Source organism: Phoxinus phoxinus, assembly GCF_949152265.1.
Source record: "Phoxinus phoxinus genome assembly, chromosome: 6".
NCBI lineage: Eukaryota > Metazoa > Chordata > Actinopteri > Cypriniformes > Leuciscidae > Phoxinus > Phoxinus phoxinus.
The window spans coordinates 43,369,561-43,391,164 of NC_136881.1; the positions used below are offsets into that span (position 1 = coordinate 43,369,561).

At 38.9% G+C, this 21,604-nt stretch overlaps 3 protein-coding genes across 7 annotated transcripts in view; all 3 read left to right on the forward strand.

Moving 5' to 3' along the window:
- Positions 1-21,604, forward strand: part of LOC307001060 (uncharacterized protein) — a 201,364-nt gene that overhangs the window by 164,223 nt on the left and 15,537 nt on the right. The window contains exons 1-3 of one of the 5 annotated variants that reach the window (XM_079617176.1): positions 6,735-7,142; positions 18,662-18,829; positions 19,565-19,886. In XM_079617176.1, coding sequence (XP_079473302.1) covers positions 7,026-7,142; positions 18,662-18,829; positions 19,565-19,886 — 607 coding nt within the window. In that variant the 5' untranslated portion in view covers positions 6,735-7,025. Of the gene's footprint in view, positions 1-6,734; positions 7,143-8,777; positions 9,010-18,053; positions 18,239-18,661; positions 18,830-19,564; positions 19,887-21,604 lie in introns of those variants that run through there. The other 4 variants (XM_079617179.1, XM_079617180.1, XM_079617172.1 and 1 more) reach the window with 4 other exon arrangements.
- On the forward strand, positions 1,158-5,898 carry LOC307001085 (uncharacterized protein). The gene is made up of 4 exons (XM_079617227.1): positions 1,158-2,027; positions 2,459-2,641; positions 2,847-3,165; positions 5,719-5,898. Exons 1-4 carry the CDS (start codon positions 2,025-2,027, stop codon positions 5,772-5,774), a joined length of 561 nt encoding a protein of 186 aa, XP_079473353.1. The 5' UTR covers positions 1,158-2,024; the 3' UTR covers positions 5,775-5,898.
- LOC307001061 (uncharacterized protein) lies at positions 8,535-17,606 on the forward strand. Its single transcript, XM_079617181.1, has 4 exons — positions 8,535-8,696; positions 9,119-9,286; positions 9,433-10,069; positions 15,136-17,606. The coding sequence occupies exons 1-4, from the start codon at positions 8,568-8,570 to the stop codon at positions 16,407-16,409; spliced, it is 2,208 nt and encodes a 735-aa protein (XP_079473307.1). The 5' UTR covers positions 8,535-8,567; the 3' UTR covers positions 16,410-17,606.

Consider the following 21,604-nt stretch of genomic DNA (forward strand, 5'->3'; position numbering starts at 1 on the left):
AATCTGTTGGATTTTTTTTTTTTTTTGATTCCTAATGAAATTTAACTTGTAATGTGGAATCAAATAAAGTATAAAAATGTGTGTGTGTGTGTGAGTGACCGGACTAATACAGTAAATATTTATGTTACTAAAAGCTTTGGCACATAAAGCTAAAAGTTGGACATGAGGCCTTTATTTCCCTCAGAGAGCCGAGTGGGCGGAGCCTGAGACGAGCAGATGTTTCCGTTCCTGCAGTTTAACAGCATCTCTCTGTTCGTGTGTCTTTGTGAGAGGGGGAATATCAGATAATCAATGCAAGGCCTTCAGTGTTTCCATGTGCAGTAAACAAATAAATGCACAAATCAGCAGAAAGAGCTGCCAATATCATATCTAGGGGGCGGGGCTTGTGGTTCAGTGGGCGGAGCTACTCACAGAAGAACAGAAACGAGATACAGTAAAAGAGAAAGAGAGACAGAGTTACTGAAGCAGAAGGTTATTAGTAAGATCAGTTATATTACAGTAAATTACAATAATAAGGGCGACTTATATTTAATTGAGTTCGACTCCCTTAATAATATCTTTAAAATGAATTGCTTAAACACTTCCTCCAATATCTTCTTTGGACTGCAATCCCACCATATTTTCTCAATTATGATGTATACATTTCCTTTTACTGTGCAATAAGTAAACTTCCTATTAAACTTTCCAATTATCATCAACAAATGCTTTTGACTATAGGGCATTATTTATCGCCACACAGTTAATATTCGACATAAGAGGAAACCTGTGTTTCTTGGACACTGGTAAAGTAATGGAGTGATGTTTGGAGAAATGCAAAAGTAATATCGACACATCTGGCTCTTTGTGGAGATTCGTCAGATCTGTAGGTCACTTGTGAATGTCCTGGAGGAATGCTAATGCCTTGATTGTCCAAAATGTGTCTTTTTTTATTTATTTTTTAAATTATGATTTTTCCTCATCTTATAGACACTTTCCTTTCTTTTTCCTATTCAAACAAGAATCTAATCAAAGCAATTGTATTTAAATATACTTTTATTTATTGGTAAGTTTGATAGCCATAAATGTAAATACACAAGAAAGCCACATTTGTACTATGTTTAATATTCTTTCTTAAACCGGTTGATCTTTATCTTCATGCGTTTACTCAATCTTTAATCCCCTCTCTCTATTGCTTTCTTTTTTCTTTCTTTCCCCTTTTTCCTTTTCTCATAGGAAATATTTTAAAAAGGCTATAGGTTATTTTATATAATTTCTCTTGTTAACTATTATGTCATAACTTGTATATTGTTGACATGTCCTTTGGGACAGGAAGTGACCAGACATTAATGGTTTTACTGTGACCCAGAGGAAGTTATTGAGGGAAATACTTCAGGCCATTTCTCATGCGTCAGTCAAAATCTCCAACAGAACAGACTGAGCTGTTTCTTATTCTGCCCAATGTCTAGATTTCTGTAGGCTATATCTTTTCTTTGGGCTCAGCTGGGTTTTATATCTGATGTTCAGCTGATATAGAACTGTACGGCTTTTAATATATCGCCATCAAGTGGTCATATGAAAACACACAGGCTATCCTATGACATCATGGGAAAGTTTTTGTGGACATGTCCAGACACAGAGTTGTTGTGTCAATGTTCAAATCAACTTACACTTTCTACCTGAGAATGATAAAACGATAATTAACTCAAACGCACAGGAGATTATTATAGAATCGATATCTCAGTGGTGGTATTTTAACTTCAGTATTACACGCGCTACTGCGCGCGCTTTCTCTACAGGAAGCCGCGAACTAGCATAATTCAAAAATTAACGGTCATTTTGATTTACCGGCTAACTGATAACATTCGTTTATCGATGTCTTCGTGTAATAATTAATGTAAAACTCAATAGTTTGATGAGGCTCTCCCAACTCAGCCGAACCTTCAGTTCATTTCTTCTCTTCTAACTCCATCGCTAGTACTGTAGGTGGCGCTGTGACATTAGTGTACTCGTAAAACACACCACGGAAGAAAGAAAGACTGGAGCAGATGGTAAGTGTGATTTTTACATTATTTATTTGTTTTAGCTGTTTATGTAGTTATTTTTCCTGTCTGTGATTCACATGACGCTTTCCTCTCGCTCGCCGTAGCCTACCTATGAAAGTATAAGAAATGTCCTATAGTTTTACTACATTGACCATGTTTTAAACATGATATTTCTAGTAAACAATAGTTAGTATACAAACACAATAGTTTATATTTTATGCTTTTAAAGTTTTAACAGTTGCTGGAGAAATGAATACTCTCAGGCTATAGCCGAATCTGACAATACCATATGCATTTAATTATATCACAATACAAATTCTATTATAAAATCATATAATATTCTTCCTCTGTGCTGGTTATTGAAAATAAACAAACACATTTACATCCAAAATAAATATTTCTGAGTATTCTCCAACATAAGGTGTTATTTTCTTTAGTTCAGATGTCTTCAGATGTTGACCATGAGAGGGCAGATGGATGTGATCTGCTGTAAATCAGTAGGAACGGATCTGTCCATGCTGGATATTGAGGATTTCATCACTGAAATCTGTCAGCTTAAGAAAGAGGTGGCGTCACTGGAGGCAAAGCTGAGAGAAAGAAGAGACAAACCCAACAGAGAGGTTTGAGCAGCTCATCATTTCATCCTTCAGCTCAATCAAACCAAAGTTGTGTTAGCTTCTCACTTCTTATGCTCATCTCAAATTAAGTTAACAGCAAAATGTGCAAACAAATCACCAGTATAACCGCTAGAGATAACTGCTGAGTAATGAGGCTAATATCAGCGGGTTGTTGTTTATTTGTGTTGATCTATGATGTGTTTGTCAGGATCTGGAGAAGGTTTCAGTGTGTGTGACTGATGGGACAGAAGCTCAGGATTCAGTCTGGAGATCCAGAGACACACAGGACTCAGAGCTCAGCCTCACTTTACTGTGTTACACTGACGCTCAGGATCATGGATCCGCTGATCAAACCTCTGACTGTAACGCTGGAGAACAGCAGATGAAGATGTGCTCCGTCAAACTGGAGGACTGCAGGAACCTGATCGAGAGACGAGGAGAAGAAACCACAGCAGAGGAACAACAACAGAGCCGCGAGGAGGAGGATGAAGATCAGAATGATGATGTTGATGACTTTGTTCCTTCAGGTATGTTTCCTTTTGTGAATTAACAGAATTGTTTTTTTTATCAAAAATAAATAGTAAAAATATTTTCTGTCATGACCTAAATTCACGTGGAGCAGTATTTTTCTGTGCCAATTTGAGACACTAGCCACGTCTCCATTACAGATTTGCGCAAAACTTTTGCAATATTTTCTAAATGTCGATAAAAACTATAGCGAAACTATTACGACAGCATTTCCATTAACCCATGTTATGCGACTAAAAGGTAATTTTTTCATCTCGCAATAAGTAATTCTAAAAATCATTGCAACGGATGTTGGTAGGTTTATGTATATCGCAGCCACCGCACTAGCTGTGATTTTAATCCGAAGGAGACGTAGGCGTGTTATCCGAACATTAAAGGGATAGTTCGGCCAAAAATGATATTAAACCCATGATTTAAACCCATGATTTACTCACCCTCAGGCCGTTCGAGATGCATGTCAATCATTTTTCAGACGAACACATTTTCAGTTATTTTAGAAAATGTCTTGGATCATGGGTTTAGTATAATTTTTGGCCGAACTATCCCTTTAATGGCAAGAAAAGCCCCTTCTACTTGTTAGCGACCACGTATGAGGTGTTTCTGGGTGTTTTTCCCTCTTATCTGCATCAAGGTTAGGGCTGTAAACGATTAATCGCGATTAATCGAATCCAAAATAAAAGTTTGTATTCACATAATATATGTGTGTGTATTGTGTATGATTATTTTGTATATATAAATACACACACACGCATGTATACATTTAAGAAAAATGTGTTATTTATATATAAAATAGTTCTATTTATATATAATATAAATCATATAAATATATATATGCAGTATATAAATGCAAATATTTCTCAAATATATACGTGCATGTGCGTGTATTTATATATACAAAATAATTATTATAAAATAATTATAAAAATAAAGGTCTTGATAAATTTTGGCATTTCTTTGTGGTTTGAAATCCAGTATTCCCTTGATACTTTTTAATGAAGAACTCTGTCGTCTTTTGCCCAAACATACTTCGCCGCCTTTAAGGCGAGACACTACAGGTGAATAGGGTAATATTTTTAACTAGCAGATATCACCATGACACATTCCCAGTTGATTACCTACATTAAGATGAGAAAAAAATTTATTACAAGTTTTCTGTAATTTAATGTCTAAATATGCAAATTAGGCATTATCTAAATAAATATGCGCTAATTTGCCTATATTTTAAAAAACGAAATCTCAGAATTGGATAAAGCCAGGTTCAAAATTATTTTTTCATTGTGTTCACATATTAGATGGGGAAACAATTACTGAGGGATTTATGGATATCTACTTTTGTTATCCTGTAAATCAGAATATACTGTCAATAGCCTTAAAAATATATATTTTCGCCATGTTTTTGGAATAAAATTTTCTATAAATCAGGCTACGAATAATATACTTACAAATCCCTCTGTAATTGTCTTCATAATATAACTAGGTACAAGACTGGACAGTTTGGTGTGTATAGGTGCGACTGAAGAGGAGATTTCGGACTTCGGAGATTTCGGAGTATGAGAGAAAAGTCATTTTGAGAAAAAGGCATTTAAAGATTTGTAATGTAAAAAATCATACTTTTTTAGTGGAAACAACTATTTACAGACACAATATCTTATCAAATCATTAGCAACAACAATACAAACCACCTAAATCACATCAAAACTTATAAACACAGCATTTATGGCCTTTAACTGAGCAGAAAAACAGTCAAAAACACACATCTGAATGTCAGAGTACGTCACGTGATGCTTCTGAACCAATCACGCTGTCAGAAATTGACATCAGCCAATGAGATTTCGCTTTTAGGGTTAAATGCCCATTTTACTTTCACGATTGGTTACTGATTAAAAGGAAATGACCATATTTGGATCCGACAGCATTGTACAGAAGAGAGAGAGCTTTCCAGACGTGTGTGAGATTAAAGGAAGCAGAGAGAGATCGCGGAGCAGCGCATTGATTTAGAACGCCAACTTTTGTTGAATTTCAGAGAAATCTACAGACGCAAATAGACAAAGTGTAGTAAAATAAAGACCTAAATGTGTAAATGTGTTTTTCACCACAAGTCTGAAAGAAGACATGTTATTGAAGACAAATAGCCCAAAATCTCAAAATTGACCAGTGAAATGCCGTGTCTCGCCTTAAAGAATGATCGACGTTTTACATGCACCAGGTGGTCTGTAAACGCGAAAAGTTTGCATTGCAGTTTTGCGAAATATAAATTTTTCGAATTGCCTGACAAACAACCTCATGTGACCGTAAAAACTTTTTTGCGATGTATGGTAGTTTTTACGAAATGTATGTGTTTTCATTAAGCGTATTTTCAATTTGGAATTCCAGTTTGTGCAATTTAAAGGGCTGGCTACTGAGAATGGCACACGTGTAAAATATCACATTAGACTTTGTATTTATTTACAACACAGCCTTTGCAGTTTGATAACTGCACTAAGTCTTCACAATTTGAAATGATCATTCAGCTCTAGAAGTTCAATATTTTATGACCATTTTGCTCCTTTCAGATGATAACGCTGGTTCATCTTCTGATGGAGAAACTGCCTCTATGTCCGAAGAGTGACGGACAGTGAAGAGTTTCTCCTGCGTAACCTGTGGGAAAACATTGAGCTCAAAGGGACATTTAGCGAGACATGAGAGAACACACACAGAACAGAAAGACTTCTCCTGCAAGAGATGTGACATCAGCTTTTTCAACCTCAGAAGAGAAGAGACTTCATTCAAAAGAGCACACGAAGAAAGAGTTTCATTGTGATCAGTGTGGAGAGAATTTTAATTATTCTTCTAGTCTCTACCGTCATAGACGGAATACGCACAGTAGTGAAAAACCTTTCGAATGCAGCGAGTGTAACAAGTATTTCCGCACCAAGGGACATCTTTCAAGTCATAAGAAATACCACAGGGAGAGAAAGCTGTACCAGTGCCCTCAATGTGAGAAGAGCTTCAAACAAGAATCCCATCTGAAGAGCCATCTACTCGCTCACACCAATGAGAGGCCGTACCAGTGCAGTGAATGTGGGAATGCCTTTAAAGACTCAAAATCTCTGAAAGCACACCAAAAAATACACTCTGTTGTCAAACCGTATCAGTGTTCACACTGTGAGAAACGTTTCCATCACTCCACTCACCGGAAAACCCATGAGAGGACTCACACCGGAGAGAAACCGTACCTGTGCTCCTACTGCGGGAAGAGCTTCGCTAGTCCATTTTCTTTCAGAGTTCATCTGAGAGTTCACACCGGAGAAAAACCGTATCACTGCAGTGATTGTGGGAAGAGTTTTTATAATGCAAGTGACATAAAAATACACAAGAGAACTCATACAGGAGAAAAACCTTTTAAATGCTCACATTGTGACAAGACTTTTGCTCGATCAAGTGCCATGAAGGTCCATGAGCGAATGCATACAGGAGAGAAACCTTACCGCTGCTCCATCTGTGGCGAGAGATTCTCTTTTAAATGGGGTTTTCAGACTCACCAGAAGAAACATGCGGCTCCAGAATCATCATAGCTTCATCTTGTAATCATTTTTAGGTTCTGTTAAAAAAACTACCTTGCAGTGTTGCCCAAACCTGCTCCTGGAGGCCCGCTGTCCTGCAGAGTTTAGCTTCAACCATAATTAAACACACCTGAACCAGCTAATCAAGAGCTGTCTGAAATCACCCCTATACCCTAAAATAGGGAAATATTTGAGGAGACAGACATTTGTTGTGGCATCCGTAATCATAGTGGACTTTACGAGGACACTAATTTTATCCCACACTGCAATGACGAATATACAACAAATGTACACTCAGTGGCTATAGAATACCCATAATGCACTGTGATGGTCTGAATACATTTCTGTGTCTATCCAGAAGATGGCGCCCACAGCTCAATCATCCATTGTTCCAAACCGCTGGTCCAATGTGGCTACAGCGTAATATCATACAGGTATAAATGGCTTTTTAATTGATTATTAAACTGTTTAACAAAGGTTTATACATAGTTTACATGTCAGAGTTCAAGATAAATCTTTTCATCTCACTACTCGAGCTGGCAGTTTCAATTGATTATTAAACAGCTCAAACTACCGTATGTGTCTGAAATCGCCCACTCGTTTTCATTCACTCCAAGTGAACTATATTAGTGGACTACTTTAGGGAATAGTGAATGAGGGTATAGGGGGTGATTTTGAACACAGCAAAGGTCTTCAGACTCACTAGAAACTTCCAGGCGAGTGTGTTGGAGATAAACTGTGCAGGACGTTGGTCCTCCAGGAGAAGGATTGGACGCCCCTGTTCTCGAACATTATTAACTGTGAACTAGAAATGAATCCTCTGGATGAATTTTTTTTGTGACAACTTTAAATTCACTGTAATGTCCAGATCAGTGTCTGATGTTTATGAGGTATTTAATCTCATTAACAGAATGACAAGTTAGCAGTTATTTAATACTTACTAAAAAAACATGTTGGCGTGAAATGAGTCTTATTTCCCTCAGTCACTGAAATGATCCAGACATGGTTATGAAATAATGCACTACAAGTACAGTACATGTTCTAAGGTCACACTGTCAGTTTTTGGGATTGAATATTGAATATTACTGACAGGTGTGAATCATGAAATATCTCGTTCACAAATCAACTTAAAGTGGTGCCTCAAATACTGTCTGTATTAATGTGGAACGGCAGTCAAGCCTGTTTTTACTTACCAGTACCCAAGTGATATCTCAGCATACAATAAAGCAGTTTAATGCAATTAATAATGGAAGTTTATTGTGTTACCTCTTCTCCGTTTGTCTCAGGTAGTGTGTGCGTTTGTGGCCGGCCTGCTTAATTTCTTCTTGTCTGTTTTGCTGGAGGGGGTGCAGTAAAAACAGCGAATAAAATATTTTCTTTTTCAATTTAAAATCACTGTTTTCTATTTGTATCAATATTCAATATTTTTTTTCCCCTAGTATTCTGTATTTTTCTATTTTCAATCTGTATTATGCTGTTACTACACTCTTCTTACTCACACATGAGCCATAAATTAGATGCTGATTTGCTGCTCAAGTAATCTTGCTTATTAATATCGCTGTTAAAAATGCTGTTGCTTAATGAAGTGACTGACAAACAGTGTTTTTTTTCAGGATTCACAGATCAACAGAAAGCGAAGAACGGCATTTATTTCAAACAGAAAGCGTCTGTAACCTTATTTACACAGTGCGCGCCTCTGATCTGCGCGCTTTTTTCTCTCTTCCACAGAAAGCCGCGAACCTGCGTAATTCAAAAATTAACGGTCATTTTTGATTTACCGCCTGTCTGACTAATAAAACAATCGTTTTATTAGTATATTAGTCTTAAGGCAACACCAGTGAAATACAATTGAATTTTTAATGAGAGAAAATATGTTTGGTGAAGCCTATACTTTTACTCCATCGCTCGGACTGACTGTAGGAGGTGCTGTGACGTTATTTAGTCTACCAGTAAAAGCACCGAAGAAAGACAACTGGAGCTCTCAGACGGTGGGTGTTATTTTGTTTTACATTATGCGTTTTAGCTAGCTGGTTGTTCCTTTTCTGTCTTTTAATTAATTTAATATTTTCGTCGCCGCTCACCATGAAAAAAATGGCTTTACTACAGTAAACAGTCCTCTTGTTTTACTTCAGTAAAACACGTTTTAACCATGATATTTGTAGTCAACAACAGTTCGTAAACTTCGTAGCCTATACTAACACAATGCTTCATTTAAAAATCTAGACACTTAAAGCGCTTACAGTTTAGTGAGAAAGGAGCAGAAACCTGACGAGATAATGTTTAATGTCTGAATATCATATTGTAAGATTTGATAATATTCATGCTCTGTGGTGGCTCAAAACACATTTACATCTGAAATTAAATGTTTCTCAGTATTCTCTATTCTGCTCATGATGATGTTTGTCTTCAGATGTTGACCATGACAGCACAGATGGATGTGATCTGCTGTAAATCAGTAGGAACGGATCTGTCCATGCTGGATATTGAGGATTTCATCACTGAAATCTGTCAGCTGAAGAAAGAAGTGGCGTCACTGGAGGCAAAGCTGAGAGAAAGAGGAGACAAACCCAACAGAGAGGTTTGAGCAGCTCATCATTTCATCCTTCAGCTCAATCAAACCAAAGTTGTGTTAGCTTCTCACTTCTTATGATAAGATAACTGAGTAATGAGGCTAATATCAACGGATTGTTGTTTATTTGTGTTGATCTATGATGTGTTTGTCAGGATCTGGAGAAGGTTTCAGTGTGTGTGACTGATGGGACAGAAGCTCAGGATTCAGTCTGGAGATCCAGAGACACACAGGACTCAGAGCTCAGCCGCAGTTTCCTCTGTTATACTGACGGATCCGCTGATCAAACCTCTGACTGTAACGCTGGAGAACAGCAGATGAAGATGTGCTCCATCAAACTGGAGGACTGCAGGAACCTGATCGAGAGACGAGGAGAAGAAACCACAGCAGAGGAACAACAACAGAGCCGCGAGGAGGATGATGATGATGAGATTGACTGTGATGAGGATGATGAGATTGACTGTGATGAGGATGATGAGATTGACTGTAAAAGGGATGATGGGACAGAAGCTCAGGATTCAGTCTGGAGATCCAGAGACACACAGGACTCAGAGTGCAGCCTCACTTTACTGTGTTATACTGACGCTCAGGATCATGGATCCGCTGATCAAACCTCTGACTGTAACGCTGGAGAACAGCAGATGAAGATGTGCTCCGTCAAACTGGAGGACTGCAGGAACCTGATCGAGAGACGAGGAGAAGAAACCACAGCAGAGGAACAACAACAGGAGGAGGAGGAGGATGAAGATCAGAATGATGATGTTGACGATGATAAAGATTTTGATCCTTCAGGTATGTTTCTACCTTTTTTTGACCTGAAAAGTTTAGTGATAATTTTTTTAATTGTCGAACACAATTGAATAAATTCATTTTTATTATGCAAAGCTCTTTGTCTTCTACCATAACCAAGTCTGTTTTGAACTCCACCTTATGAATGTGTGTTCCACTCAAACCACCAACAGATAAAGAAACAAACGGATCATCTAAATCAGACTGTACCTTGATCATCCAACATTACAGTATCAATCTGATGTGTCAGAGGTGAATATAAGCGTATTAGGCTTATTCTCATCATGCACATGTTATCACTTTGAGAGAATTTATTTATTTATTTTTGAAACTGAGAAAATAAGAATATTTACAAAAAATATTTTATAATCGATCTCTCAGCCCGCATGGTTTCTGCAGAGCTCGGGATTCCAATAGCCCAGGATAAAACCATGGGTCCAGCCACGTCCATTGAATCCTGGGCATTAACTTAAATTAACTTGGATACAGTTCATATCCAAGCCTCACTGGACAAGGAAAAATCGATTGGATATTTCTGGTTGCGTCTACCCTCCCAGACAGTCGAAACTGTTCTAAACTAGGGATGGGCATTTTTCTAAAATATTGTATTCGAATCAGGGCCGGAGTGGGACTCATTTTGATCAGCCAATCCGGACCTGATTGGAATATTCGGGCTCATAAAAATCGATTGTTTGTTTATTTAAATGACGTTTAACGAGAAAGACGTAATTTTTTTAAGTTTAAAGTTTTTGTCACCATTTCTGAACAAGCTTACGGTTAGGCAATATACACAACAAGCTTACGATATATCTTAAGGTTTTATTTTAGTTGAAAACGTTAAACAACATGTGTAAACAAAAACTATAAAGAACAAAAGCCTTTAAGCTCAAGCAGCATGAATGGAAAAAAATGCTAATAAATCAGACTAGGCCAGTTATCGTACAGAACGTACATATACACTCGAGTCAGAAATATGGTTATCGTATTTATATTGTTTCACGTTATAACAATAAACAATAATATCCACATGCTCGAGTGAGAAAATGCGCTGCGCTAACAGACGTTGCAGAGACACAAAGATAACGGTGTGCTAAGCGAAGTTTCTAACAGCACTTTGCAGTTTCTGTTCTTAAACCGGTCTCCCTCAACGAAACTTAAAGGAAGCATATGTCTTAAAATCATTTTGCGATCAGATGATATGTTATCATCTCGGATCACTCGGGGTCCAGCTGCGCTTACCTGCAGTCGTGATGCAGTGATGGACAGCTGTCTGGTTTTATGTGATTTCTCATTGTGGTGATAATATTGTGATAACTCAGTTTCATTCATTTATTTGATTAAAAGTAATTCCATTTTGTAATATTTAATAAGATGATTTTCAACTAAATAATTCCAAACTTTGCAAGGCAGACGACGACATTATGAGATCAAATACAATCCACTTATTGCTTATCACCGGTCCACCCAGTGCATTTATTTATAACTGCGAGTTTTAGTGTTCTAAACACGAATACCTTTCTTTGCTCGGCCACTTAAAGGAACACTCCGACTTTTGGGGACTTTAGCCTATTCACCTTATCCCCCAGAGTTAGATAAGTCCACACATACCTTTTTCATCTCCGTGCGTGCTATAAGTCTGTTTGACGCACCCATCGCTAGCCTAGCTTAGCACAAAGACTGGATGTGAATGGTTGCAGCTAGCATACTAATCCAAATAAGTGACCAAAATAACGCAAACATTTTCCTATTTACATGTTGTGATTTGTATAGTCACAGAGTGTACAAAAAACAAAGTCACATGAGACACAGACATATTTTAACCGTATAAATCCTGGGAACTATTCTGAAGGCGAAGCACTGCTACTTGGGCGGAGTGATAACCGCAGCACCTGAGACACGCCGTTGTTTCTTCTGTCAACAAAACCAGCGTGACATCTCAGGTGCTGCGGTTATCACTCCGCCCAAGTAGCAGTGCTTCGCCTTCAGAGAATATAGTTCCCAGTATTTATACGGTTAAAATATGTCTGTGTCTCATGTGACTTTGTTTTTTGTACACTCTGTGACTATACAAATCACAACATGTAAATAGGAAAATGTTTGCGTTATTTTGTCACTTATTTGGATTAGTATGCTAGCTGCAACCATTTACATCCAGTCTTTGTGCTAAGCTAGGCTAGCGGTGGGTGCGTCAAACAGACTTATAGCACGCACGGAGATGAAAAAGGTATGTGTGGACTTATCTAACTCTGGGGGATAAGGTGAATAGGCTAAAGTCCCAAAAAGTCGGAGTGTTCCTTTAAACTTCACCTTCCGCATAATCCTGCAAGGCCACCCTTTAGAGAGACATTCTAAACTATATAGACCTTATGTAGCCCCGCCCCTTTTCAGCGCTGTGCTTGTAGTCTTTTGTCTTCCGGTCTGTATTTTCACAGCGATCTTGCATATTATGACTTCTAAAATCAAAATTAAGTCTACTGACATTTGTTTAGACATCTGCTTTAAACATTAAAATCCTCATGATAACTTTTGTTTACTTTTACATTAAGTAAATCCACTTCACCAGCTAATTACTCTTCGACAGCGATGCCATAGAGATATACAGAGCGACCGCAAAAACGAAAGTTCAAAGACAATATTCTAAAGATGGCTGCACGCTTGTTTCTCTGGCGCATAAGGTCTATTGGAGTTAAACAACACATGTCAGGACCCACTCATTGTCGTAATCATACTTTAGATCTAATATTGTCACATGGACTCAATGTTGATGCCGTTGAAGTTCTGCAGCAGAGCGATGACATCTCAGATCATTATCTAGTCTCATGGATACTTCATTTAGCCAAGGATGCAAAGCCGACTCCCTGTCACAAATATGGTAGAACTACCACTTCTAACACTAAAGATTGCTTTATAAATAATCTTCCTGACCAGTTTCATCTCTTCAGCATCTCCGATAGCTTAGAAGAATTTGATGTTGCAACAAACTTTTGACTCTCTCTTTTCCAGCACTTTAGACACAGTTGCTCCTTTGCACTTAAAGAAGATTAAAGAAAATAGTCCAACACCGTGATACAACGAGCACACTCAGGCCCTTAAGAGAACAGCCAGAAAAATGGAGCATAACTGGAAGAAAACAAAACTAGAGGTATTTCGCATTTTGTGGAAAGAGAGCTCGATTTCATACAGAAAGGCCTTAAAAACTGTTAATCTGCTTATTTTTCAACCCTCTTAGAACAAACACAACCCTAGGTATTTATTCGAAACGGTGGCTAAATTAACGAGAAATAAAGCTTCAGCCCCAGATGTTTTCAAACAGCACAACAGTAATGACTTTATGAACTTCTTTACTTAGAAGATTGTTAATACTAGAGAAAATTATAACTATGCAACCATCTACTACAGTATCACATATCACATGTTAAAACGGTGTCGTAAGTTAATAACTAATGATCTTTGCAACAGAAGTGAATCAATCAAAAACTTACTTTAGCTGGGTAATAACTTTTTTTTCTAGAGCTGCTGTAAAGCCAAAACAATCTCCTATTATAAAACGATTTCCTATTATCACTGTAAAGCTGCTTTTGAAACAATCTGTATTGCTAAAAGCGCTATATAAATGAAGATGACTTGACTTTCATCTCACATACCCTGTCCCTCACGTCTTTGACTCACATGCTAGAAGACGGGAGTCTGGCCGCAGCAACAGGCCTTTAGTAAGCCTGGGCTAAGCCCCTAATTCTGCCGCTGCCAGGCCCCACTACCCCCCTCACTCCGCTCAGCCACACACCGCGGCTTTTCCTGGTGCTGCACCCCATACAACAATGCCACTAATGGAGCAAACTCAGCCGTCTCAGCCATTTCATCTTGCCGGCTTATCCGTCTGATGCCTTGAGTTGTATGTGCCCATGGGCCCTCCCTGTCAAATGGATTTATGCACACCCTGTTCACCTGCCGACTGGCTCACCCTTACGATACTGTGAGCTGCAGGCTCCCATTGGATGCTGCATGAGCCCTCCCGGTCAAGCAACCAGGCTGCTCCATGTAAACACTATTTTTGCCAACTTTGTTGCACATATTTTTGGGGGTTAGTTAGTAAATTCCCAGCTGCTGTCCCAAATAATTTTTTTGAGAGTACCGTATTTTCCAGACTATAAGTCGCTCCGGAGTGTAAGTTGGATCAGTCAAAAAATGCGTCACGAAGAGGAAAAAAACATATATAAGTCGCACTGGACTATAAGTCGCATTTATTTAGAAATTTATTTCACAAAATCCAAGACCCAGTACAGACATTTAATCTGGAAAGGCAAGTTATTCAGCTCCACAACAGCACACAGAACAACAGCTGAATGTGTCCGGTGTGTTAGCGTAACACATTAACAGTTATTCAGCTCCACAATAGCATAAAGAACATATACCTGGGAGGCTGAATAGGCTAAACTAACATTAGCCGGCGAGTCCAGCAAGTTACCGGTCAGCAAGTTCACCAAGCTCCCGATCTCATCACACAACACTGAATCCATTGAGTTCTTCCTCAGTGTCGCTTCTGAACAACTCCGCTAACTAGAGCGCCCTCTCGCGGCTGTAGACGGTAATGTTTTCTCTTGGTTCATCTCAGTCAGTATGAATTAATTTTGATATATAAGTCGCACCTGACTATAAGTCACAGGACCAGCAAAACTATGAAAAAAAAGTGCGACTCATAGTCCGGAAAATACGGTACCACATTCCGAGCTCGGAGGCCTCCACCCGGACAGCAGGTCAAATATCCATACTCTTGTATCTAATAATTTGTAAGTTATAATTTGTAAGTCCAGAGTCGCTATATATATATATATATATATATATATATATATATATATATATATAAATGAACTAAATTGATAACTTTTTTACAACAAAAATTAACCTTCACTGAACTTACTAAAGCTGAACTATGATGCTATTTTCTTCTAGAAACAAACTTTGTTGCAATTTTTTCCTGATTTCACTGTAAAGCTGCTTTGAAACAATCTATATTGTAAAAAGCGCTTTAATGATGACTTGACTTATGCCCATTATGATGTTCCTTTCAGATGGCAACACTGGTTCATCTTCTGATGGAGAAACTGCCACTACGTCCAAACAGCGACAGACAGAGACCGACTGTGGAAAAACGTTCAGCAAACAGGAACATTTAGCGAGACGTAAGAGAAAACAGAAAGACTTCTCCTGCAAGATATGCGACATCAGCTTTTCGACCTCACAAGAGAAGAGACGTCATTCAAAAGAGCACAAGAAGAAAGAGTTTCATTGTGATCAGTGTGGGAAGAAATGTAATTCCTCTTCTAGTTTCTACCGTCATAAGGCGACTCATAAGGACAGGGAGGAAAAGCTGTACCAGTGCCCTCACTGTGAGAAGAGCTTCACCCAGGGATCGATTCTGAAGAACCATCTACGTATTCACACCAATGAGAGGCCGTTCAAATGCAGTGAATGTGAGAAGAGCTTCAAACAGAGAGCCCATCTGAATAGCCATCTACTCACACACACCAATGAGAGGCCGTACAAGTGTCCTCACTGCGAGAAGGGCTTCAACCAGGGACCCCATCTGAAGAGCCATCTACGCACACACACCAATGAGAGGCCGTATCAGTGCCCTCAATGTGAACTGAGCTTCAAAGATGGATCTAATCTGAGGAAACATCTATTCATGCACACCAATGAAAGGCCGTACCAGAAAAGCCATCTACTCATTCACACCAATGAGAGCCTGTACAAGTGCCCTCACTGTAAGAAGAGCATGAAATACGAAAACAGTCTGAAGAAACATCTACTAATGCACAGCAACGAGAGGCCGTACAAGTGCAGTGAATGTGAGAAAACCTTTACAAAGTCAACTTCTCTAAAGTTACACCAAAAAACACACTCTGATGTCAAACCGTATCAGTGTTCACACTGTGAGAAACGTTTCCATCATTCGACTCACCGGAAAACCCATGAGAGGACTCACACCGGAGAGAAACCGTACCTGTGCTCCTTCTGCGGGAAGAGCTTCGCTAGTCCATTTTCTTTCAGAGTTCATCTGAGAGTTCACACTGGAGAAAAACCGTATCACTGCAGTGATTGTGGGAAGAGTTTTTACAAGCCAGGTGACTTAAAAATACACAAGAGAACTCATACAGGAGAAAAACCTTTTAAATGCTCACATTGTGACAAGACTTTTGCTCGATCAAGTGCCATGAAGGTCCATGAGCGAATGCATACAGGAGAGAAACCTTACCGCTGCTCCATCTGTGGCGAGAGATTCTCTTTTAAATGGGGTTTTCAGACTCACCAGAAGAAACACGCGGCTCCAGAATCATCATAGCTTCATCTTGTCATTACTTTTAGGTTGTGTAAAAAAACAAAAAACACCTTGCAGTGTTGCGGAAACGTAATTTCATGGTTGTAAAAAACTTAAAACTAGACTGTGTCTAGAACAGGGGCGCCCAAACTGGTCTGCAGAGTTTAGCTTCAATCATAAACTTACCTGAACCAGCGAATCAAGAGCTGTGTCTGAAATCACCCCTAATAGGGCACTATTTGAGTGAACAGCCGTTAGTAGTTGTGTCCGTAACCATAGTGGATGTTATCAAGGGCATTCATTCAGATCCCGCATTGCTCTGAAATGACAAGTGTACAACTAATGTACACTCAGTGGTATAGAATACCCAAAATGCACTTTGATGGTTGCGCTAAATAAATTCCTGCTTCTATCCAGAAGATGGCGCCCGAAGCTCAATCATCCACCATCCATCCATTTTCCAAACTGCTGGTCCAATGTGCATAATATCATACAGGTATAAGTTGTTTTTTAATTAATTATTAAATTGTTTAAATAAGGTTTATACGTAGTTGCCATGACAGAGTTCAAGATAAATCCTTTCATCTTACTACTGGAGCTGCCAGTTTGCTCAGTTTCAAATGATTTTCCAGTGCACTGTGTCTGAATTCACTCCTTCAAGTGAACTATATTAGTGGACTACTTTAGGGAATAGTGAATGAGGGTATAGACTGGGGTGATTTAAACACAGCAAAGGTCTTCAGACTCACTAGAAACTTCCAGGCGAGTGTGTTGGAGATAAACTGTACAGGACGTTGGTCCTCCAGGAGAAGGATTGGACGCCCCTGTTCTCGAACATTATTAACTCTGTAAAAATGAATCCTCTAAATGAGAATCTGTTTCTTTGTGACATCTTTTATTTCACTGTAATATGCAGATCAGTGTTTGATGTTGGATTAAAGTGTGTTTATGGGGCATTTAATCACACTAAGAGAATGATGTTCACAAATCAACTTACAGTAGCGCTTCAAATACTAGTATGAATGTGCTACGGGAGTCAAGCCTGTATTTACTTACCAGTAACCATAGGGGCAGTGACCAAGGAATATCTCAGCAATATCATAGAGCAAAGCAGTGTAATGCAATAAAATGCACGTTTATTGTGTTGCCTCTCTCGGTTTGTCTCAGGGAGTGTGTGTGTTTGTGACTGGCCTGCTTCATTTCTTCTTACCCGTGTTTTGGTGGAGGGGGTTCAGTAAAAACAGCAGAAACAAAAAAAATACTGAAATATTTTTCCGTTTAAAAGTGTTTTCTATTTAAATCAATATTCAAATGTATTTATTTTTCATTGAGTCAAAGCTGTATTTTGATTGGCTGTTACTGTCTTCAGTGCCACATAACCCAGAAATCATGTTGATTTGCTGATTAATAATTCTTTCTTATTATTATAAAGTTGAATAAGCTTGTGCTGCTTAATGAAGTGTAGAAAGATACAGTTTTGTTTTTCAGGGTTCACAGATAAAGAAGGAAAGCATTTATTTAGAAAAGAGCGTCTGAAACGTTTCTCTTCCCTTACTACGCGCTCTGTATCTGCGCGCGCTTTCTCCTGTCTTCCACAGAAAGCCGCGAACTCGTGTAATTCAAAAATTAACGGTCATTTTGATTTACCGGCTGACTGACTAAGATTCGTTTGTCGATGTCTTTAGTAGTAGTCTCTTGGCAAAGGTACCGGTACTAAAGTATTTTTAATAAGAGAAATTCGGGTTGGTGAAGCCTCTTGTACTCCATCGCTCATACTGTAGGGGGCGCTGTGACTTTATTTAGTCAACCGGTAAAACCACCGAAGAAAGAAAGACAACTGGACCTCTCAGACGGTGAGTGTTTCATCTTTTACATTATTTATGCGTTTCAGCTGTTTGCTGTCATTTTCCTGTTTATTGAATTTAAATATGAGAAATAACCATGGTTTTACTAAAGTAACCGGGTCCTGTTGTTTTACTACAGCACGTTTAAGCCAATATGTATTGTAGTAAACAATAGTAATCTAACTATCTACTGCTCAATTTTAAATTCTAATCTAGACGCTTGTAATGTTCTAACATTTTGGTGAGAAATTAGCAGAAATCGCACAATATCGTGTTCAATATTTGAATATGCATGTAAAATATAACATTTGATAATATTTATGCTCTGTGGTGGCTCACAACAGATGTACATCTGAAGTGAAATGTTTTTGAATATTCTCCAAAAATAAGTGTCATTTTCCTTAGTTCTGCTCATGATGTGTTTGTCTTCAGATGTTGACCATGAGAGCGCAGATGGATGTGATCTGCTGTAAATCAGTAGGAACGGATCTGTCCATGCTGGATATTGAGGATTTCATCACTGAAATCTGTCAGCTGAAGAAAGAGGTGGCGTCACTGGAGGCAAAGCTGAGAGAAAGAGGAGACAAACCCAACAGAGAGGTTTGAGCAGCTCATCATTTCATCCTTCAGCTCAATCAAACCAAAGTTGTGTTAGCTTCTCACTTCTTATGCTCATCTCAAATTAAGACAACAAATCACCAGTATAACCACTAGAGATGACTGCTGAGTAGGGCTGTAACGATACAGCAAACCCACGATTTGGTTCGTATCCCGATTTCTGACCCACAGTTCGATACAAACCGCGGTTCTTGCGAGGAGGGATTTTTAAAAGCCAAATAAATAAATAGCTAAAGCTATAACTCTGTTTTCTTGTAACAAAATACTTTTGAAAAACAAACAGAACTATACTCCATTGTGGAGATGATTCGATGATTCGCGCGCGCCGGTGCCACACACACACACACACACACACACAAGCAAACACCGCGCGCTTTGCTCACTTGCTCTGGTGTTTGCTTGTGTGTCTGCGTGTGGGGGAGAGGTGCGATTTTTGAATAATAATCAAATGATACCCAGCGATCTTCGAATATTATTTTTGCTTGAAATTCCCATACCTAATATGTAAAAGACCCCGTCACAGCCCTAGGATCTATTCTGGACGAGAAAGATAAGTCTGGGAAGGGGTGTGTCGATCGCGATCTGCCTTCTCATACCGCGACACAGGTTCGTGGATCTGAGTGTCGCGATTTCGGTTTAATATCGTAAATCGTTACAGCCCTACTGCTGAGTAATGAGGCTAATATCAAGAGGTTCTTTGTTTATCTATTTTTTCAGGATCTGGAGAAGGTTTCAGTGTGTGTGACTGATGGGGCAGAAGCTCAGGATTCAGTCTGGAGTTCCAGAGACACACAGGACTCAAAGCAGAGTTATACTGACGCTCAGGATCATGGATCCGCTGATCAAACCTCTGACTGTAACGCTGGAGAACAGCAGATGAAGATGTGCTCCGTCAAACTGGAGGACTGCAGGAACCTGATCGAGAGACGAGGAGAAGAAACCACAGCAGAGGAACAACAACAGGAGGAGGAGGAGGAGGAGGAGGATGAAGATCAGAATAATGATAATGTTGATGATGATAAATATTTTGATCCTTCAGGTATGTTTCTTCCTTTTTCCCATAATCAAGTCTGTTTTGAACTTCTGCTAATGAATGCGTGTTCCACTCAAACCAGCAACAGATTTAAAAAAAAACGATCATCTAAATCAGACTGTACATTGCTGTTTGATGATCATCCAACATTGCAGTATCAATTTGATGTGTCAGAGGTGAATATAGGAAAATGGTCGCATCTACCTTCCCAGACAGTCCAAACTGTTCTAAACGTGATCTGCTTTCTTCGCTCGGCCACTTAAACTTCACATTCCGCATAATCCCGCAAGGCCCCCCTTTCAAGAGACATTCTTAACTCTATTGCAGTTAGACAACACATGTCAGGACCCACTCATTGTCGTAATCATACTTAATGTTGATGCCGTTGAAGTTCTGCAGCAGAGCGATGACATCTCAGATCATTATCTAGTCTCATGGATACTTCATTTAGCCAAGGCTGCAAAACTGACTCCCGTCACAAATATGGTAGAACGATCACTTTTAACACTAAAGATTGCTTTATAAATAATTTTCCTGATCAGTTTCATCTCTTCAGCATCCCAGATAGTTTAGAATTGCTCATTTGCGCTTAAAGAAAATAGTCCAATGCCGTGGTACATCGAGCACACTCGGGCCCTCAAGAGAGCAGCCAGAAAACTGGAAGAAAACAAAACTGGAGGTTTCTCGCATTTCGTGGAGCGAGAGTACAATTGTGTAAAGAAAGGCCTTAACAACTGCTAATCTGCTTATTTTTCAACCCTCTTAGAGGAAAACAAACACAACCCTAGGTATTTATTTGAAACAGTGGCAAAACTAACGAGAAATATAATGTCTTAATGAACTTCTTTACTTACAAGAGTGATAATACTAGAGAAAATTACAACTATGCAACCGTCTACTACAGTATCGCATCAGACAGTGCATTGTAGTCTCCCTGAGGGAAAACATGATCTAAATCAACTAAATATATGTTAGACCCTATACCGACTAAAGAGATGCTTCCAGAGGTCATAGATCCTCTTCTTAATATCATTAATTCATCTTTGTCTCTAGGATACATAACAAAAACCTGATTAAACCGCTTGTTAAAAGAAACCGCACCTTAATCCTGCAGAATTAGTCAATTACAGGCCGATCTCGAATCTACCAGCAGCAAACTCTGTAGAGTGTGTGGGGCAACAGTTCCAGCTACACCTGTTTCACATATAACGCTAGTTACTCCGTTTGCAGAGCGGTGCGTATACAGCAGAGCCGAGATTGTTTCCGCACCGATCAGTCTATTTGTGCTGTGCTGAATTAAATTGACATCGGATGGTTCGTGGTCAAAATGTACACGGATTGGCCTGATAATATAGTAATCTCACCATAAATGCATTTAATTAAATTTTACTACTATTTTTCACTGTCATTTTCACAGCCAAAAAGACACCACTTTTTCATGTTCTCTGCATCTTGGGTGGCATTTAAGAACCAAACACTTTAACTAACTTGGCCTAAGTGTAGTGCCTTTTAGAATGGTTTGCTTTGCTCTAAAGGAAAGAAACCCAATACTTGCTTTTTGCTGCATAAGCTAACCGCACTAGTCTAATCTAAAAGACTAACGTACATCACGTAATGTTACATGCCTAACGTTACACGATATGGGTGTGTGTGAGGCATATAACGTTAGCTACTACGGTGTTAAACAAGCTAGGCAAACGCATAGAACTGTATAAAACAAGGGT

Excerpts from the sequence above, each read along its gene's own strand:
- LOC307001085 (XM_079617227.1), top strand. Across the intron at positions 2,642-2,846 it reads GAGACAAACCCAACAGAGAG|GATCTGGAGAAGGTTTCAGT; the intron begins GTTTGAGCAGCT and ends TGTGTTTGTCAG. Across the intron at positions 3,166-5,718 it reads TGATGACTTTGTTCCTTCAG|ATGATAACGCTGGTTCATCT; the intron begins GTATGTTTCCTT and ends TGCTCCTTTCAG.
- LOC307001061 (XM_079617181.1), top strand. The coding sequence starts at position 8,568 with ATGAGAGAAAATATGTTTGGTGAAGCCTATACTTTTACTCCATCGCTC. Across the intron at positions 9,287-9,432 it reads GAGACAAACCCAACAGAGAG|GATCTGGAGAAGGTTTCAGT; the intron begins GTTTGAGCAGCT and ends TGTGTTTGTCAG. Across the intron at positions 10,070-15,135 it reads TAAAGATTTTGATCCTTCAG|ATGGCAACACTGGTTCATCT; the intron begins GTATGTTTCTAC and ends TGTTCCTTTCAG.